The 22,756-nt window shown below is 37.2% G+C and overlaps 1 protein-coding gene across 1 annotated transcript in view; it reads left to right on the top strand.

The window, feature by feature from the left end:
• LOC132558288 (uncharacterized) overlaps positions 1-22,453 on the top strand; it is a 33,144-nt gene extending 10,691 nt beyond the window's left edge. The window contains exon 3 of the mRNA XM_060222832.1: positions 19,128-22,453. Coding sequence (XP_060078815.1) covers positions 19,128-19,726 — 599 coding nt within the window. The 3' untranslated portion in view covers positions 19,727-22,453. The remainder of the gene's footprint in view (positions 1-19,127) is intronic.
• The last annotated feature ends 303 nt before the right edge of the window (positions 22,454-22,756 follow it).

Raw genomic sequence — 22,756 nt, forward strand, 5'->3', positions numbered from 1 at the left:
ATAGATTCTAAACATTGATGCACATAAACGTCGGTATATTTCATATCCAGTCGACTTCGCGATGAAGATTGGAGTACCCGTATGTGTCGTGCCCTAGAGGTTTCCTATATAAATAATTGTGTAGGTATGGATGGGGTCAAACATCTGTCTCCCTAAATTATAACCGTGGAGATTACGACCGAGGTTTAGCCGCACAGTTAAGTACAATAATACACGGTCTCTGTAGCTATACAAAGGAGGAATTTACCTACTTAAATATACCGCCTATTTAGAAAGCTATAACATATATACTTTACACACGGAGTGGGGGGGTCACCTTATACAGGTGAGGTTGTCAGTCAGTCTGGCGGAACATTGGATAACGTATTTACCATTCAGTAATGGACATTGACGGGTCTTCTGGGAAAATCTCCACTCCATAATGAAGCCCACCATAGCCCCCTTTTTTGTCTGATACTATTTGTTCCTTCCTATAGGTACGTCCTCATTTCGTCTGTCTCTATCATATTTACCAACTTCATATTCTCCCTCTAATATCCCGTCACTTGTGCCCCCTCTAATTTGCTCCCTATCGATTATTACCCTTCCGTCGGTCCGAGATCTCCCCCTCCATTTTTCCCCTTTTGCTTACCCCTCCTCCACGCCCATTTGTAACCCATGTTTGTTTCTCACATTTGTACCATACTTAGCGCTCTCTCTTACCCATGAACATTTTCTGTAGTACTACCCCTGTATATAATCAGAACTGAAAATCGAGTCGTTATTGAATCACTATGGTAACCGATGTCTTTGAATTATTCCCACACGTATTGATCTAATTTTGCTTTATGACGAACCTAAACCTTTTGAGGACCTTTCTACACGTATTAACAGGTCCGTCCCGATTCACGCTTAAAAACCGGTTCCTTTATCGTTTTAAACCTGATCGTTAGTTAGTGACCAGCCTTAGTTTGGGTTTAATTTGGTTCGCTGTAAGATATTCAATGATAACATGATATACAGTAATGCTTTTAAGGCATCTAACAAAACTATACACAGTCGATAAGACAAGAGATTTAAAGAACATGAAGTGCAGTAACAATTTTAAAGACTTGCTCAAAAAGGCGTTCCCGAAGTCTAGAAAACAGTTGGACTTTAGCAGTCTCTTATCAACAGATATCTCGTCGTATTCCAACACACGTTACTTGATAAAGAAGATTAATTAATTAACCAGTTCTATTTGGGAATGAGAAGGTCAATATTGGGTATAACCACCATCTGGTTCAGTTCTCATGCCCGTTATTTCATAGCTTTGACCAGACGCCGAAGATTGTTCTTAGGGAACCTCTGTTACTCCTGAATTGACATTTTGTCTGAGTAGTCCCAATCATGCTTAACTGGGTTCATTTCTGGTGTCTGGCAGGTCATGGGCGGGTCTGTATCGCTTCTTGTTGAAGGTAGCACTAAGCAGGCTCTGTGTAGTTTAGCATCGGCATCCATTAGGATGGGCCGATCTACCAATGGGCGTCTACATGCTGAACAGACTAAGTTTCATCAATGAAATGCAAGCGAAGCTTACAGTTAACTCACAAAATAGTAACACCAATACCTTCAAATGTTGTTATGCCGAGAATGTGATTATGATGACAGACATCAAAGCGTGCCGCTTCTTGTCTGTATGTCATACCACCTTGAACCATTCCGAAAGCTTGTCATCGTTTAGAATTTGTCAATTTTTTAACGTAACAGATTTTAAATACGATACGGGTATGTGTATGATTTATCAGTAACACAGTGCTACACTGTAAACGCTGTTTATTCAGAGTAGGGGGAACTCCAGTATAATCCGTGTTATCGTCAAGTTGGGTGGTTCGCTTGGTGACATCCGGCTCCAAAGGAGACATTGTACAAAGTTTATTTTCACGGGAGGTAAGTTAAGTCTTGGTTGAAATATTCATCCTGAAATTTATGATATAAAGCACATGACTATTGGTAGAGGACTACTTGTATTACAATGATTTTTATGATCTCCTTAAGTATTGGTAGCCTTCTTTAGATACTGTAAACATGTTTAATTAGCGCAATCAAATTTCAGGCATTATCACTTTTTGGCAAAGAAACACAAATATTAATTTGCGTTTCAGTAATAATTGCTTCACATAAACAACACTCAGAAACAACAATAAGAGCAAACATATTTTATAGATAATACTCTCAACGGGAAACACGCTACTATAAGCCTACGGCTAAACAAAATACTTGTTTGTAGTTGTAAGTCAGATTTATACCACACAATACAATACAATACAACACAATACGATACAATACAAATACAATACAAATACGATACAATACAAATAGAATAGAATACAAATACAATACAAATACAATACAAATACAAATACAAATACAAATACAATACGATACAATACAAATACAATACAATACGATACAATACAACACAACACGATACAATACAACACAATACAATACAAATACAATACGATACAATACAACACAATACGATACAATTAAAAACACAATACAAATACAATACGATACAATACAAATACGATACAATACAATACAATACAATACAATACAATACAAATACAATACGATACAATACAATACAATACAAATACGATACAATACAATACGATACAATACGATACGATACAATACAATACAAGTACAATAGAAATATAATACAAATACAATACAAATATAATACAAATACAATACAATACAAATACAATACAATACAAATACAATACAAATACAATACAATACAAATACAATACAAATACGATACAATACAAATACAATACAATACGATACAATACAACACAACACGATACAATACAACACAATACAATACAAATACAATACAATACGATACAATACAACACAATACGATACAATTAAAAATACAATACAAATACAATACAAATACAATACGATACAATACAAATACGATACAATACAAATAGAATAGAATACAAATACAATACAATACAAATACGATACAATACAATACGATACAATACGATACGATACAATACAATACAATACAATAGAAATATAATACAAATACAATACAAATATAATACAATACAAATAGAATAGAATACAAATACAATACAATACAAATACGATACAATACAATACAATACGAATATAATACAATAATACAAATACAATACAATACAATACAAATACAATACAAATACAATACAATACAATACAAATACAATACAATACAAATAATACAATACAATACAAATACAATACAATACAAATACGATACAATACAATACAATACGAATATAATACAATACAATACGATACAATACAAATACGATACAATACAAATACAATACAAATACGATACAATACAATACAAATACAATACAATACAAATACGATACAATACAATACAATACGAATATAATACAATACAATACGATACAATACAAATACGATACAATACAAATATAATACAATACGATACAATACAAATACGATACAAATAGAATAGAATACAATACGATACAATACAAATACAATACAAATACGATACATTATATTTTCATTTTATCTAAATGTCACATATCAAAGTATAAAGTAATGACACATCGTTTACGTATTTGTATACATGACTGGAAGCAAATATTTACTTCGCAATAAGAAGCACAGCCTCATCCACATTCTAGATGACGTCATTTAGATTGTCCGCAGTAATTGTATCAATATAGGGATGTGATTAGGTTTCTAGCGTTTCCAATTTAGATTTTACCAACGTATACAGTATCCGCCGTACTAGTACTTTAGGTGTAGCTCGATCTCGGTAGTAAACATAATAACAGTGTACTTCTGTTTAGAGGTCTGTCTTCAACTTAAATTAATCGGAAACTCTCAGCATTCCGAACTTTTAACTTCTTTATTAGATAAGACGACCTATATATAGACTTCTCTGTACAACAATTTCCGCATCGCGTGATGCTGTAAGGGTATCGAGTTGTTTCAAGTTGTCGATTTTATCTGGAAGCTAACATACTTGTATCTACGATCACACATGAGAAAGTTTATTTATCAAACTTGTCTCTTGTTGATGAAACTAAAGACTGTTTACAGAAAAAAATTAATATTGTTTCGTGGAGAGAAGATATTATTTGCAATTGCCGTGTTGGTCTCTGTTCTTTCAGTAATTTTGTGGTTTGACTGTAATAAGTTAAAAATGTTTCGTCCTCTCCCCACACACTAAGTATGCATTATCTATGAATACAGTCGAAGTAAGAGGTCGTTAACTTACGTGAACAAGATGGTTATCTAATTCTTTGTAACTTTAAGCCCTTTTCTAGGTATCTAAACAATGTTGTTGTGAAGGCAGCCATCCTTAACACCGTATCGACTGGTGACAAAGGTGAAGTCTGTAAAACTGTGTAATATAACCCATCTATATATGTAGTAAAAGTATGCTGGTAAGTCCGAGGCAGGTTACAGATCAACTACCAACAATATCACCTACTGAAAGTTTCCTTATTTTGACAAACTCTTTGAAACGTAAATAGATACAGGATTTGTCCTCACTGTATACTGGATGTGTCTATGTATATTGATGTAGGTAGACAGACGATATAGATACAGGATTTGTCCTCACTGTAGACTGGATGTGTCTATTGATGTAGGTAGACAGACGATATAGATACAGGATTTGTCCTCACTGTAGACTGGATGTGTCTATTGATGTAGGTAGACAGACGATATAGATACAGGATTTGTCCTCACTGTAGACTGGATGTGTCTATTGATGTAGGTAGACAGACGATATAGATACAGGATTTGTCCTCACTGTAGACTGGATGTGTCTATTGATGTAGGTAGACAGACTATATAGATACAGGATTTGTCCTTACTGTATACTGGATGTGTCTATGTATATTGATGTAGGTAGACAGACGATGGAGTTACATGATTTGTCCTTACTGTATACTGGATGTGTCTATGTATATTGATGTAGGTAGACAGACGATGGAGTTACAGGATTTGTCCTCACTGTATACTGGATGTGTCTATGTATATTGATGTAGGTAGACAGACGATATAGATACAGGATTTGTCCTCACTGTAGACTGGATGTGTCTATGTATATTGATGTAGGTAGACAGACGATGTAGCTACAGGATTTGTCCTCACTGTAGACTGGATGTGTCTTTGTATATTGATGTAGGTAGACAGACGATGTAGCTACAGGATTTGTCCTCACTGTAGACTGGATGTGTCTATGTATGTTGATGTAGGTAGACAGACGATGTAGCTACAGGATTTGTCCTCACTGTATACTGGATGTGTCTATTTATGTTGATGTAGGTAGACAGACAATATAGATACAGGATTTGTCCTCACTGTAGACTGGATGTGTCTCTGTATATTGATGTAGGTAGACAGACGATATAGATACAGGATTTATCCTCACTGTAGACTGGATGTGTCTATATGGATGTGTCTATTGATGTAGGTAGACAGACGATGTAGATACAGGATTTGTCCTCACTGTAGACTGGATGTGTCTCTGTATATTGATGTAGGTAGACAGACGATGTAGCTACAGGATTTGTCCTCACTGTATACTGGATGTGTCTATTTATGTTGATGTAGGTAGACAGACAATATAGATACAGGATTTGTCCTCACTGTAGACTGGATGTGTCTATTGATGTAGGTAGACAGACGATATAGATACAGGATTTGTCCTCACTGTAGACTGGATGTGTCTATTGATGTAGGTAGACAGACGATATAGATACAGGATTTGTCCTCACTGTAGACTGGATGTGTATATTGATGTAAGGAGATAAATGTTTTGTCCTCTTCGTATTTTGATGTATGAAAACAGACGAGGAGTTAAAAAATTGTCTTACAAACGCATCATTTCTGTGAGGCTGCACTATACTGACATGTTGTCATTCAGTATAAGTTTTTTTGTATCAGATATAACTCGATACAAAAACGATAAAATTCTCTAGAAATCCCCGAGGAGTATCGATAACTTGTGAAGTGAGGTATCATATGTGCATAATCTGTATTACAGACTTATCAACGAGATTAAATTAAACGATAAAATCGTTCTCTGTGACTAAGCCTGACTACCAGGCCTCCAGCAATGTGTCGTATCAGCAACACCTCCAGCGGGAATGATTCCGTATATGCACAACGGAAATGTTTGCGTGGCATTCCTCCAGGCTCACATAAAGATGAATTAAGGGTCACTGTATGAATGCTGGGTGTAGTAGTGACCGGCTGACTATATAGCCAGGAAATGTGCTGTATACTGACTATATATAGCACGTTTCCTTTGTTTTGGTTGGCTGTTCCGCAGTATATTGCACTTTGAGGCGAGCCGTAGGCCTTCTGTGTATAAGTCAGGTGACGTTTTAATCACCGAAATGTGAATCAGGTGACGAAATATATATTTCTTTTCTTTTATGTAAAGTTGCATTTCGTCAAATATATTACAATACAGTAACAGTTCTTAGCGAAGTATGCATTCAGCGGGCCAACGGCCAAGTTAAACATCACCTGATCAGGAATATATCATAAAAATAATTAATTTGAAAACGTGAAAGTTGATGTCGATGAAAATCTTGGCTGTGTAGATGTAAGCATTATATTTCTAATTGGAAAGACAATTGAAAAAACGTGAAGAGATGTTTCTGACAGTAATAAACGGATTTCAAAATGAAATAGACGGACTTTTTTATTTAAATTCTGAAGATGATGATGACGAAATCACTTATTTGGATGTTAAAGATATCTGCTTTCAAGTTTTGAGTTTAAAACAGAGTTTAGAGTTTAAAACACAATTTAGACTCTAAAACACAGTTAAGAGTTCAAAATCAGTTTAACATTCTGGACTACAATACGATGTTTCAATATTAATAAACAGAATTCGAAGGTAGAGACGAATCGAGAAGTGAAGAAAAAGTCGAGTTGATCAATGAAGAGCTAAGACTAGAATGAATCCATACCAAACATTTATGATGAGTTATATATATAAATAGAAACTGAAGTAACAGGGAAAACCTTATTTGGACAGTTTAGTGAAAACTTGTACATCTGTAGTCGGTGAATGACAATACAAATGAAAACAAACCTAAAGAACCCGTATGTCTACTTCAAAGCTTCAATCCTCTCGCCATGTTTAGATTGAAATGAACAAGAACCGTGGAAATTCAGGATGTCGCTTTTGTTTTTAGTTTACAGCATTACAACATATGCATTAACTACACATACTTTTACGACGTCACTGTGTGAGAATGTGAGAGTGTGAGGATGTGAGAGAGTGTAAGGTTGTGAGAGAGTATGAGGATGTGAGTGTGTGTGAAAGTGTGAGAGAGTATGATGATGTGAGAGAGTGTGAGGATGTGAAACTGTGTGAAGGTGTGTGAGAGTGTGAGGATGTGAAACTGTGTGAAGGTGTGTGAGAGTGTGAGGATGTGAGAGTGTGTGTGATGCTGTGTGAAAGTGTAATGACGTAAAAGAGTGTGAGGATGTGAGAGAGTGTGAGGATGTGAGAGTGTTTGAGGCTGTGTGAGGATGTAAGAGTATGTGAAGGTGTGTGAGAGTGTGAGGATGTGAGAGAGTGTGAGGATATGAGAGTCTTTGATGCTGTGTGAAAGTGTGAGGATGTGAGAGTGTGGGAGGCTGTGTGTAAGAGAGGGAGGATGTGAGTGTGTGTGAAGGTGTGTGTGAGGCTCTGTGAGAGTGTGAGAGAGAGTGAGTGTCTGAGGGAGGGAGAGTGTGAGGATGAGAGGGTGTTAGTAGGAGATGTGGGGAGGGTGAGTGAGGGACATGTTTAGGGTGTGTGAATATTACATGGTTTGAGTGTGTGAAGGAAGGAGGGTGATGGAGAGAGATGGTTAGGGTGTGTGAATGTTATGGGGTGTGAGTTTGTGAAGGAGGGAGGGTGAGGGAGAGAGATGGTTAGGGTGTGTAAATGTTAGGGGGTGTGAATGTTAGGGGGGTGAGTTTGTGAAGGTGGGAGGATGAAGGAGAGAGATGGTTAGGGTGTGTGAATGTTAGGGGGTGTGACTTTGTGAAGGAGGAAAGGGAATAGATTAACATGATGAACTTTGTAAAAGAGTGATAGATAAATGTGATGACCTTTGTAAAGGGGAATAGATAAATGTGATGACCTTTGTAAAGGGGAATAGATAAATGTGATGACCTTTGTAAAGGGGAATAGATAAATGTGATGACCTTTGTAAAGGGGAATAGATAAAAGTGATGACCTTTGTAAAGGGGAATAGATAAATGTGATGACCTTTGTAAAGGGGAATAGATAAATGTGATGACCTTTGTAAAGGGGAATAGATAAAAGTGATGACCTTTGTAAAGGGGAATAGATGGACATGATGACCTTTGTAAAGGGGAATAGATGGACATGATGACCTTTGTAAAGGAAAATATATAATCGTAATAACATTAGAACATGGGGAATACCGTGTTGAACTCTTTTTTGAGAGAAGTTTAGAGATGGACTTTAGTAAACTGCGGAGCTGCGCGAGAAAATGACCCCACTTGTGGTTCCATATATAGTAACCACTTGTATTGAGCCACCTTGGAAATCAATGCTCGAGAAATAAGCCCTACTTGTGTTACCAGAGTCACCGCCACCACCATAACGATCAATAGAAGAGGTGTCATCGTTATATAATCATGAATTCCATACCATTTGACAAGGCGTACTTGTCTTCGTTAGGGTAAAAAGTTCCGTTAGGGATACTGAACTGAACTGCCTGAACCTCTTATCGGGGTACCTCATTCCTGAGGGAGATGGCTCTCCGTCTGGCTGGGAACGAGATTTTTCTGGCAGTTCTGTATGTCAAATATCGAAAGTCAACTCGGTAACACATTGTAACGTGCTAACTACCATTGATCGCCTAATCTCGTAAACTCTGTAGTTTGAATGAGAGAAATAACTTTCCATTTATTTTAATGTTGACGCAGTGCTCATCCTGATTTTTAATCTTAAAGGTACGGATATCAAAGTACATTTTTAAGAACATTAATAAAAGTGCATTTTTAGTACAGTGATAACAGTACAATGTTTAGTACAATAATAACAGTACAATGTTTAGTACAATAATAACAGTACAATGTTTAGTACAATAATAACAGTACAATGTTTAGTACAGTAATAACAGTACAATGTTATGTACAATGTTATATACAGTAGTAACAGTACAATGTTATGTACAGTAATAACAGTACAATGTTTAGTACAATAATAACAGTACAATGTTTAGTACAGTAATAACAGTACAATGTTTAGTACAGTAATAACAGTACAATGTTTAGTACAGTGATAATAGTACAATGTTATGTACAATGTTATATACAGTAGTAACAGTACAATGTTATGTACATTGTATGTACAGTAGTAACAGTACAATGTTATGTACAGTGATAACAGTACAATGTTATGTACATTGTATGTACAGTAGTAACAGTACAATGTTATGTACAGTGATAACAGTACAATGTTATGTACAGTAGTAACAGTACAATGTTATGTACAGTAATAACAGTACAATGTTTAGTACAGTAATAACAGTACAATGTTTAGTAGAGTGATAATAGTACAATGTTATGTACAATGTTATTTACAGTAGTAACAGTACAATGTTATGTACAGTGATAACAGTACAATGTTATGTACATTGTATGTACAGTAGTAACAGTACAATGTTATTTACAGTGATAACAGTACAATGTTATGTACATTGTATGTTCAGTAGTAACAGTACAATGTTATGTACAGTGATAACAGTACAATGTTATGTACAGTAGTAACAGTACAATGTTATGTACAGTGATAACAGTACAATGTTATGTACAGTAGTAACAGTACAATGTTATGTACAGTAATAACAGTACGATGTTTAGTACAGTGATAACAGTACAATGTTATGTACAGTAGTGACAGTACAATGTTATGTACAGTGATAACAGTACAATGTTATGTACAGTGATATCAGTACAATGTTATGTACCATGATAACAGTACAATGTTTAGTACCGTGATAACAGTACAATGTTATGTACAGTGATAACAGTACAATGTTATGTACAGTGATAACAGTACAATGTTATGTACAGTGATAACAGTACAATGTTATGTACAGTATGTACAGTAGTAACAGTACAATGTTATGTACAGTGATAACAGTACAATGTTATGTACAGTATGTACAGTAGTAACAGTACAATGTTATGTACCGTGATAACAGTACAATGTTATGTACAGTGATAACAGTACAATGTTTAGTACCGTGATAACAGTACAATGTTTAGTACAGTGATAACAGTACAATGTTATGTACAATGTTATATACAGTAGTAACAGTACAATGTTATGTACAGTGATAACAGTACAATGTTATGTACATTGTATGTACAGTAGTAACAGTACAATGTTATGTACAGTGATAACAGTACAATGTTTAGTACCGTGATAACAGTACAATGTTTAGTACCGTGATAACAGTACAATGTTTAGTACAGTGATAACAGTACAATGTTATGTACAGTAGTAACAGTACGATGTTTAGTACAGTAATAACAGTACAATGTTTAGTACAGTGATAACAGTACAATGTTATGTACAGTAGTAACAGTACAATGTTATGTACAGTAGTAACAGTACAATGCTTAGTACCGTGATAACAGTACAATGTTATGTACAGTAGTAACAGTGCAATGTTATGTACAGTGATAACAGTACAATGTTATGTACAGTGACAACAGTACAATGTTATGTACATTGTATGTACAGTAGTAACAGTACAATGTTATGTACAGTAGTAACAGTACAATGTTTAGTACCGTGATAACAGTACAATGTTTAGTACCGTGATAACAGTACAATGTTATGTACAGTGATAACAGTACAATGTTATGTACAGTGATAACAGTACAATGTTTAGTACCGTGATAACAGTACAATGTTATGTACAGTAGTAACAGTACAATGTTATGTACAGTAGTAACAGTACAATGTTTAGTACCGTGATAACAGTACAATGTTATGTACAGTAGTAACAGTGCAATGTTATGTACAGTGACAACAGTACAATGTTATGTACAGTACGATGTTCAGAAAGGATCGACTTTATAACCATGTTTAGTATTTAGAAACATTACATACAGTATGACATATCTATCTCGTGCATTTCGCCTTTTGTAATCAGTACACGCCTTATAAAGATATATTGTTCTGATGTGCCCAAATGATGCCGCATTATCATGAGGTTAAAGAGTACATACACTGTTTGTATTAGTGTGAGAGAGTTCTGTAGTGTCACAAGTAACATGCTATGTATTAGTGTGAGAGAGTTCTGTAGTGTCACAAGTAACATGCTTGGTATTAGTGTGAGAGAGTTCTGTAATGTCACAAGTAACATGCTTGGTATTAGTGTGTGAGAGTTCTGTAGTGTCACAAGTACAATGTTTTTTCTATTTCAATCGGTAAATAACCTAGAATAGACAACAGTTGCACCAAATAATTGCTCTCAAATTGATGCTAGCACGTGCATCCCATTGTAGTTCCTAATCTAATGAGCTTGTCTGTAGGCCCTGATATATAGAACGCAATCCTTTATCATCAAACCTTTCCGACATTAAGTTCATAGGACGTGACCTGTGGATGTATGTGATTATAGTACATGGTTCAGCTAGGTCTAGAATAAAGGTTTATAATATGTGGCTGCAAGGAACAAATAATTTACAGAGTGGATCACGCTGGGTTTTAAGTCAAATGACAACATTTGACATCATAAGGTTCAGTGTATAGAGCCGTGCTATATTTATACTACATAAGGTATCATATATAGACCCGGAGATTCAGATGCTGATGGCACTGGACCACCTTAGGTATAATGCTTAGGAAGTTCAAGAAACGGCGATATTTATAGGTTTACAGAAATGTAGTCTGTTTAGGAAATAAAATGACTTTATATCTAATAGCATTGACCTACTGTCAGAATAATCGTATGTTCAATTAAATATCTAGAGAAAATTGACCTGATCAACTCAGATCATAAGTAGTGAGGTGAGCCAGCGTGAACAAAAACTTATCACAAAACAAACCAAACAAACTTTTTATAGTATAGATACAAGGAATTTATTTTGATTTACTTACTCGGAATGTGTTAGATTGTACTGACTTGTACTGTAGGTAACTAGTGACTACCATATCTGTATGTGGTAGATTGTACTGACTTGCACTGTAGGTGACTAGTGACTACCATATCTGTATGTGGTAGATTGTACTAACTTGTATTGTAGGTGACTACCATATCTGTATGTGGTAGATTGTACTGACTTGTACTGTAGGTGACTAGTGACTACCATATCTGTATGTGGTAGATTGTACTGACTTGTACTGTAGGTGACTAGTGACTACCATATCTGTACGTGGTAGATTGTACTGACTTGTACTGTAGGTAACTAGTGACTACCATGTCTTGTATGTGGTATATTGTACTGACTTGTACTGTAGGTAACTAGTGACTACTATATCTGTACGAGGTAGATTGTACTGACTTGTATTGTAGGTGACTACCATATCTGTACGTGGTAGATTGTACTGACTTGTACTGTAGGTAACTAGTGACTACCATATCTGTACGTGGTAGATTGTACTGACTTGTATTGTAGGTGACTACCATATCTCTATGTGGTAGATTGTACTGACCTGTACTGTAGATAACTAGTGACTACCATGTCTTGTATGTGGTAGATTGTACTGACCTGTACTGTAGGTGACTAGTGACTACCATATCTGTATGTGGTAGATTGTACTGACTTGTACTGTAGGTAACTAGTGACTACCATATCTGTATGTGGTAGATTGTACTGACTTGTACTGTAGGTAACTAGTGACTACCATATCTGTACGAGGTAGATTGTACTGACTTGTATTGTAGGTGACTACCATATCTGTATGTGGTAGATTGTACTGACTTGTATTGTAGGTGACTACCATATCTGTACGTGGTAGATTGTACTGACTTGTACTGTAGGTAACTATTGACTACCATATCTGTACGAGGTAGATTGTACTGACTTGTACTGTAGGTTACTAGTGACTACCATATCTGTACGTGGTAGATTGTACTGACTTGTATTGTAGGTGACTACCATATCTCTATGTGGTAGATTGTACTGACTTGTACTGTAGGTTACTAGTGACTACCATATCTGTATGTGGTAGATTGTACTGACCTGTACTGTAAGTGACTAGTGACTACCATGTCTTGTATGTGGTAGATTGTACTGACTTGTACTGTAGGTGACTAGTGACTACCATATCTGTACGTGGTAGATTGTACTGACCTGTACTGTAGGTAACTAGTGACTACCATATCTTTATGTGGTAGATTGTACTGACTTGTACTGTAGGTGACTAGTGACTACCATATCTGTACGTGGTAAATTGTACTGACTTGTATTGTAGGTGACTAGTGACTACCATATCTGTATGTGGTAGATTGTACTAACTTGTATTGTAGGTGACTACCATATCTCTGTGTGGTAGATTGTACTGACTTGTATTGTAGGTGACTACCATATCTGTATGTGGTAGATTGTACTGACTTGTATTGTAGGTGACTACCATATCTGTACGTGGTAGATTGTACTGACCTGTACTGTAGGTGACTAGTGACTACCATATCTGTACGTGGTAGATTGTACTTATTTGCACTGTAGGTGACTAGTGACTACCATATCTGTATCTTTTCAGGTCGTCCCTTAGTCGCCGTTAACTTGTTTTTCACCGTTCTTACTGTTGTATTGTCATTGCGTTACTGTGTCACGGAGGTTAGTTGCTGGAACATGGCACCTCAAATGTCGGTGTGATATAGTTTTGTACTTTACAAGGGAAACTCAGTTTACTATATGTATGTAAGATTGACACAGACCAGACACATATATCTGATGTCTCACACAGACCAGACACAGATATCTGATGTCTCACACAGACCGGACACAGATAGGTGATATCTCATCCAGACCGGATACATATATCTGATGTCTTACCCATACCGGACACAGATACTTGATGTCTCACACAGACCAAACACATATATCTAATGTCTCATACAGACCAAACACAGATATCTGATGTCTCACACAGACCTTACACAAATATCTGATGTCTCACACAGACCAGACACAAATATCTGATGTCTCACACAGACCAGACACAGATAGCTGATGTCTCACACAGCCCGGACACATATATCTGATGTCTTACCCAGACCGGACACAGATATTTGATGTCTCACACAGACCAGACACATATATCTGATGTCTCACACAGACCAGACACAGATACCTGATGTCTCACACAGACCGGACACATATGTCTGATGTCTCACACAGACCAGACACAGATATCTGATGTCTGACACAGACCAGACACATATATCTGATGTCTCACACAGACCGGACACATATATCTGATGTCTTACCCAGACCGGACACAGATATCTGATGTCTGACACAGACCAGACACACATATATCTGATGTCTCACACAGACCAGACACTGATACCTGATGTCTCACACAGACCGGACACATATATCTGATGTCTCACACAGACCAGACACAGATATCTGATGTCTGACACAGACCAGACACATATATCTGATGTCTCACACAGACCGGACACATATATCTGATGTCTTACCCAGACCGGACACAGATAGCTGATGTCTCACACAGACCAGACACATATATCTGATGTCTCACACAGACCGGACACATATGTCTGATGTCTCACACAGACCAGACACAGATATCTGATGTCTGACACAGACCAGACACATATATCTGATGTCTCACACAGACCGGACACATATATCTGATGTCTTACCCAGACCGGACACAGATATCTGATGTCTCACACAGACCAGACACATATATCTGATGTCTCACACAGACCGGACACATATGTCTGATGTCTCACACAGACCAGACACAGATATCTGATGTCTGACACAGACCAGACACATATATCTGATGTCTCACACAGACCGGACACATGTATCTGATGTCTGACACAGACCAGACACAGATATCTGATGTCTCACACAGACCAGAAACAAATATCTGATGTCTCACACAGACCGGACACTGATATCTGATGTCTCACAGAGACCAGACACAGATATCTGATGTCTCACACAGACCAGACATATATATCTGATGTCTCACACAGACCGGACACATATATCTGATGTCTCACACAGACCGGACACATATATCTGATGTCTGACAGAGACCAGACACAGATATCTTATGTCTCACACAGATCTTACACAGATAGCCGATGTCTCACACAGACCAGACACAAATATCTGATGTCTCACACAGACCGGACACTGATATCTGATGTCACACACAGACCAGACACAGATATCTGATGTCTAACACAGACCAGACACATATATCTGATGTCTCACACAGACCAGACACAGATATCTGATGTCTCACACAGACCGGACACATATGTCTGATGTCTCACACAGACTAGACACAGATACCTGATGTCTCACACAGACTAGACACTGATATCTGATGTCTCACATAGTCGGACCCGAGTACGAAAATCGTACAAGGGAAGTAGTGAAATGTCCTCACACGCTGATGTACCGAGGACGGCGATAAAGGTACTGAACATTTATGTCAGTCTCCTGAGTACAACTCATTAATTCCAGCAGGAACGTTAAGAAACTAATTGAGGACCAACAGGCCACTGTTGTGTAATTAACAGTCTCCTGATCAATACAATTTGCTACAGGTTGGTCGATGTAAAAACGTCACCCTTCCTCGGCAGAAACCCTCGAAATCATTATACTACATTCATCTTACTTGTGTGGGTGAACTAAACATGTGCTTAGGGGGTTCAGGATTCTAGAATTTCTGTGTTGTACACGGTCTATAGGGTATACTTTCGGTTAGGAATTAGTCCATACTTGAACAGGAACAAAACTCGTCCAAAGGTCGGTAATAAATTATCATTATTTTTTTAACTACTGGAATGTTGTTTTTATTTATCATTACAGTTTTAGAGACGAACCTATCCAAGGGATCTCGGCATGTGTGTAATATTTAACAAGTGTTAAACAATTACACTGATGTCAAGTCCGCGTGTTTATGACGTTTAATGTTCACTTGCAAAAATAATTACATTTTACCTTCGGCAGACTCTTCAATGAGTATCCCGGGAAATAACGCTATGAAAATACTCATATACGTGTGTGTGAATTTTCCCAAACCAAATTATCGATTGAGGTTTAATCGTTCACAAAACAAATTTACGAGGAATCATTTTCAGTCTGGTAGTGTCTGGACACGGAAATTTTAATATGATTTGGACCGACATGTGCATCTGTAGACCGGAAACACTGAAGTAACATGGCGGAGCGGTATCCAGATAACAACCCGGAATTGATCACAACAAACTTTATAGATAGTATCGGTTACCTAAAAAGTCTTACTTTATGCCTTAAAAAATAACGCTGATGTGTACCACTTACTTGATTATGAGAAGACTATATTAGACATTACACTCTTAACATTGAAATAAGATAAATAATTAATTTGGTAAACACGGTAATATTGACAAATAACCTCTGCGCTTCTATTCAATGCTATGACATCAGCTAAGTGTGGATTGGTGGTACTTTTTTGCACGCGTTTCTAGTTTTGTTTTCGTGCGTTATTCTACATTATACCAGAAAACGGACTGTCCTCTCAAAATGGCGCTGGTTTGTCATCAAGCATAACGAATCGTCTAAAGCATTTCATGTAGAACGATGACCGGGAATAAAGGCGCTGGCCAGTCAAGGTATACACCTGATACTGCATGTGACTGGGGAGGTCATTCTCCAGAGTCAATAACATGCATTTATTGAGAAGATATTGACTGTTACTGACATGTGTGAGCAAAAAGACATACTGACTGTGAAAAGCATTGCAAATGTCACATATTTAAGGTGTAGAAGGTCACAGACCGGCCAACAAACAAAAATGGTTTCTTTATAACACTTGATGTCGTGAACGATAGCATTTTATCACAAATATTGATAATGAGGGTTTCATTAGTTACAAATCAGGAGTGACTTTAAGGTGTGTAACGCTGTCTTCCTATCGGTAATTTCTGTTCCGGTTCGATGATAGTGTTGGCGTTGTAATACTGACCCTCTTTGTGTTGTTTCCTTGTTATTTTTGGTATTTACATTTAGATACTACGGAAGCAACTTTGTCATGATGATAAATATTGTATGCATTTTGTCCTTGTATATCGAAGCTCTTGAATTTTGTCCCTCTATGTCAAAGCTATTGAAATTTCTGTCATGGTATGTCGAAGCTATTGTAATTTCTGTCTTGGTATGTCGAAGCTGTTGTAATTTCTGTCTTGGTATATCGAAGCTATTGTAATTTCTCTCCTGGTATATCGAAGCTGTTGAAATTTCTGTCCTGGTATATCGAAGCTATTGTAATTTCTGCCCTGGCATATCGAAACTGTTGTAATTTCTGTCTTGGTATATCGAAGCTGTTGAATTTTCTGTCTTGGTATGTCGAAGCTGTTGTAATTTCTTTCTTGGTACATCGAAGCTGTTGAAATTTCTGTCTTGGTATGTCGAAGCTATTGTAATTTCTGCCCTGGTATATCGAAGCTATCGCAATTTCTGTCTTGGTATATCGAAGCTATCGTAATTTCTGTCTTGGTATATCGAAGCTATCGTAATTTCTGTCTTGGTATATCGAAGCTATCGTAATTTCTGTCTTGGTATATCGAAGCTATCGCAATTTCTGCACTGGTATATCGAAGCTATCGTAATTTCTGTCTTGGTATATCGAAGCTGTTGAAATTATTGTCCTGGTATATCGAAGCTGTTGACATTGTTGTCCTGGTATATCGAAGCTGTTGAATTTTTTCCCGTTTGTTTTAACAATTCACTATTTGATGGGGCCGTTCCTCATCACATTGATCTGCATTCACGCTGTCCTACTGTGGTTTTAAGCACAGTCTTAGTTCACTTAGAACTGGATCGTCCACATTAGTCATACTCCAGATCCGACTACAATCTTTCGACATCAATTCATATTAAAATAGCGGTACATTACTGTCGCTCGTTCTCACCAATTTACCACAGGAGTGCTAGAATTAACCGTTCTTGTTTTGAGTGTTTTCTTCCAAATTAACAATCGTTATACCAATTACTGAGTGTATCCCCCCTCCCCGTCACTCTCCCTCCCTATTCTAATTTTCTGTTAAATGCTAACCAAACGTAAACAATTAAAGCACGCGAACGGTAATGTAATTTATTTCCCACCATTCCAAGTTCACCTAAGAAGCTTTGCACAAACACTTATGTCGCGTGTTCTTGCGAGTATCGATCAGGATGTTTCTATATGTATTGATAACCAGGTAGATATTGTGGACCTGATGTGTTAAGATACTGGCCTAACGCCTAAAATCTCTCTTTGTGAATCAGAATTTTTTTGGGTTCGATGCCCATAATAGACAATTCATACAATAAAAATAATTAGCTTTGTAATATTAGTTCTTATGTGTAATTAAGAGTCAGGTCAATATTAGCTAAATCCTACTCCATAGGCATCGAGATTCACTTCTTTCCTGGCAGAGAGGTACCAGTATATCCTGGTAAAACACTAGCCGCTCCCATCTGATTCGTCTATGGAGAATTTCTCTCTATGTCGTTAGCAGAACGTCAGATTAGTAAGCTAGTTGTTCTGGGTTCGGACCCTAGCGAAGTCATTGGATAATAATGACTTTTTACACTGTAACGCGTATTCTTAGTACATCTCGGTATTTCAATTTAAATCCATTTTTGTGCATGGTGATATACAAACGGACCAGAATGATCGGATGCAGGTTATCACATTTCCGTACACATTCACTAATATAGATAATGTGTTCCATGGACGTGAAAGAAAACCTTTATCTGCTTCAACTTTCTAATTGTATCCATAAGATATCTTTCAATTTATGTTGTTCTGAAGAATTTGATGTCATTTCACTTCAACTACTATTTTATGATTTCAGTCAAAAAAGACCCACCCCAAGCAGCCCGACAGCACTTGACGAGTCAACTTCTGTTATCTAAACTCTCTAACATCGACGTGAAGGACATCAGACAGCACATCGACGTACAACACCATAACGAGGATATCTATGGCGACGCGCGCTTTATGCACGCAGACGGCAGCTCCACCCAGCAGGGCGCCAACAACTTTGATTCGGTTAACGAAAACATTGACCTTGTGATGCGAGGGGGAAAGGCCTACATCACTATTACAGTGACAGCTGAGAGGTATACTCCCATAGATAAGGAGTTCAATGTATGGCGGAAGAGTCAGGCAGTCGTGACTAGGGTTATTGAAATAGATTTCCTTGCCAACGAGCAACGCAGACGATTGTACATGAGTGTCATGGAAAGGGCGGGAGAAAGTGAAGGCGATGCTGACCGCAATGTTTATGGTGGAAGTTCGAGAAGTCAAGAACGTGTGCTCTCTACAAAAGAAACTCTTGACTTATTTTCCGAAATAATGAACGCTACGGAAGGAGAGGGGGACCACGAAGATATTACTGTGAAAACAAAGCAACACAGAACGACCCTTCCACCTCACGACTTTCTCTACTGACTTAAACAGAAGTAGCAGAAACAGATATTGGTACTCTGTTGCGCTGCCATTATGACAGGGTTGTTTGATATACGGGCTACACTGTAGAGGTGTAGGACCCAAATATCGGGTGAAGTAGACTAAATGTGAGTAGTGTCAAAAAAAAAAAAAAAAACCTGACACGTTTAGCGACAAATCATGACAGGTCAGGCGGAATAAACCACTGCTAAGATAAGGCAACCTGTTTTCGTATATATTACACTATTTTCGTTGATGATTCATTTCGGCCATATTCGCTGATTTTGTGTGTTCGCCTGACCACGTCACCAAGACAGAAAGCTCCAGTGCTGTAAATAAGGGTTAAATTAGATGAATCTGGCCTTGTTGCTAGTTGGCCGATCATCATGCTATCTATTGGGTATATCGTCTGTAAGACTGACATCATTATCACATCCATTTGGATCCCAAAGGGCTTGTTCCTAATCTTTGGTCCTCGAAAGGTCATCTTTTCTCTGTTCATTGTACAAACCCCAAGACGACTGAAACGGAAATCAGATTTAACCGGGCCTGACCTTTCTAGATATGCAGGACGACTCCTTATGGTGAAATTATAGTAACGTAGGTGTTCATGTTCACGTACAATGCTTCTAAATAACAGAAGGTTTTAACTAACTTAAATCATAAAAAAATATGGCTAGTTCAAGTTTGTCGTCGTCCACTGATGTTTTCAATAGATATATATACATAGACGATTGTTTTTGACAGCTGTATAGGTTCCTGTGTTTCAGAGACTCAAAGCCGAACATTATGAAAATGTTTACACTCCTGTACAAACATACATCGTAACTTCGACAGGCGATAACATATATTTGTATTGTAAATACATGCAACTCAAATTAACGAGGTTTTACAACGTGTACAATGTTATTCTTATTTCTAATACTGTTAACGAGTTATTCCAAGATTACCAACAGAACATATCTATCGATAATTGTTATAGTATAACGTACATAAGATCGGAAATTTAGCTTTAAAATGTGATACTCGATAACTTACAATGCTAGCCATGGTATGATATTTATTGGAGTAATCGGGTGAAGTATTAAACTAGTTGTTGTTTATTTCTAATGCCTACATTTACTGATTAATTTCCATTCCCATAAGACTTTAAACATTCAAGTACAAATTTGGATGGATCTCTATAACATTCGAATGGAATGTTAATCGCTAGATTCAATTATTGTATGTGTAAGATTTGGGAGTAACTCTCTATCAGAGTTGTCTTTCCTTACGCCCAAAATGGCGATTGCCGCAATGAACTCTGGGAAAATTTTGGTACTCTCATGCACATTGACCACAAACACTGTCCCGTGAGAGGCGTTCACTGATTCATGAGAATAACACACTGAACCCCCAGGGTATCAACATTCATCATGAACCAACAGTAACTTATACTTGAAGACCACTGAAGGCAGGATGGTGGCAGCTAATAAACTCACAAGGATATCACTTGACAAACGCCAATGGTGCTGCTTAACAGAACGAAATATAATATCACAGCATGTGTAAATACCTTTACTTTCAGGCATTATCCTCATGGTGAAACAAATGTGTGACGGAGGGAACAATACAATTTCCGTGAATATCACACGAGGGCAGAGAAATAAGGCTACCAGGACTTGGCCATGTCTAAATGTATCGATGCATACTTTTCTGTGGCCACGATCACCCTACTCGGTGGCCAATGGACCTTACAAAGTCGCCAGGCTCCACAGTATGGCCTTCCGTGTGTCTCACCGAGGTTTTATCGATTGATGTATTGATACTCTGTAGATGTATTTTCCCCTTAAATTTAATCTCTATGAGGCCATCAAGTATTCAGTATTTAAAACCATTGTTTGTTACAAATGTTTTAAAATCCCCTACGTATAAAAAGAGTTCCAAATCGCGATGACGGATAAACAAAATAGAGCATAACCTTGCCATGACGTCATTATTGTTTCAATTCAATATTTTATAGAGAATTGACTGTTTTCCTGCCCACTTTTGTAGCTTACTTTTCACGACTGTAGCAGAACGTGTAAAATGGTTTTGTATTTAAAGTGGAAAACATTTAGACATTACTGTATTGGTAGTGTGATTTGTATATTGACATGCGATAAGTATTTTACAGGAATGAAAGCCGAAGTTGTCACTCATTATCTATGATATCTTAAATAGCGTTTGGTAGTTTACCTTGTACTTGATGTCTTATCACAAGAATGTTTGAAATCACTGTGCAATATCAAATTTAAGTGTACATGTAAAATAGACAGTTATGTTAATTCCTTAAGATATATCAGTGATATTGTAAAGTACCATGGAACTGACCGGATGTTAGGGACATGTACATACTGTGAATCTGACCGGAAGAGGCTTAACTTGGTGTTGTTGATTTGACCGGTTGTTTGGGTCACATGTTATTACCTGCTATGAGCTTGACCGGAAGTAACGATTACGTGGGCAGCGTACCTACTCTGGACATGATTGCATTAATTAGCATATTAGTTGTAATTTAAAAACAAATATATTTTTCTCATTGTAAATATAGAAAAACAATAGGATAGGGCTTTCACTAAGACTGGTGCTGTATTGTCACTGTATCAACATAGCAGTGTAAACAATGCTTATGATGCTATTTCATCTATGTACATGTATTTACTCATTGAATTTATATGGTAATAAAAATATACCACCGAATAGAGTTAAGATCTTTGAATGATTCTAATGATACACCCACGTACAGTTTATATCGCTGTGGGTAAATGACACCCACGCACAGTTTATATCGCTGTGGGTAAATGACACCCACGCACAGTTTGTATCGCTGTGGGTAAATGACACACACATAAAGTTTGTATCGCTGTGGGTAAATGACACCCACGCACAGTTTATATCGCTGTGGGTAAATGACACAAATGTCAGTTTGTATCGCTGTGGGTAAATGACACACACATAAAGTTTGTATCGCTGTGAGTAAATGACACCCACGTACAGTTTGTATCGCTGTGG

This window comes from Ylistrum balloti, unplaced genomic scaffold (assembly GCF_031769215.1).
Source record: "Ylistrum balloti isolate Yb309-2 unplaced genomic scaffold, AGI_CSIRO_Ybal_v1 Utg370778, whole genome shotgun sequence".
In the NCBI taxonomy this organism is placed as follows: Eukaryota; Metazoa; Mollusca; class Bivalvia; order Pectinida; family Pectinidae; genus Ylistrum; species Ylistrum balloti.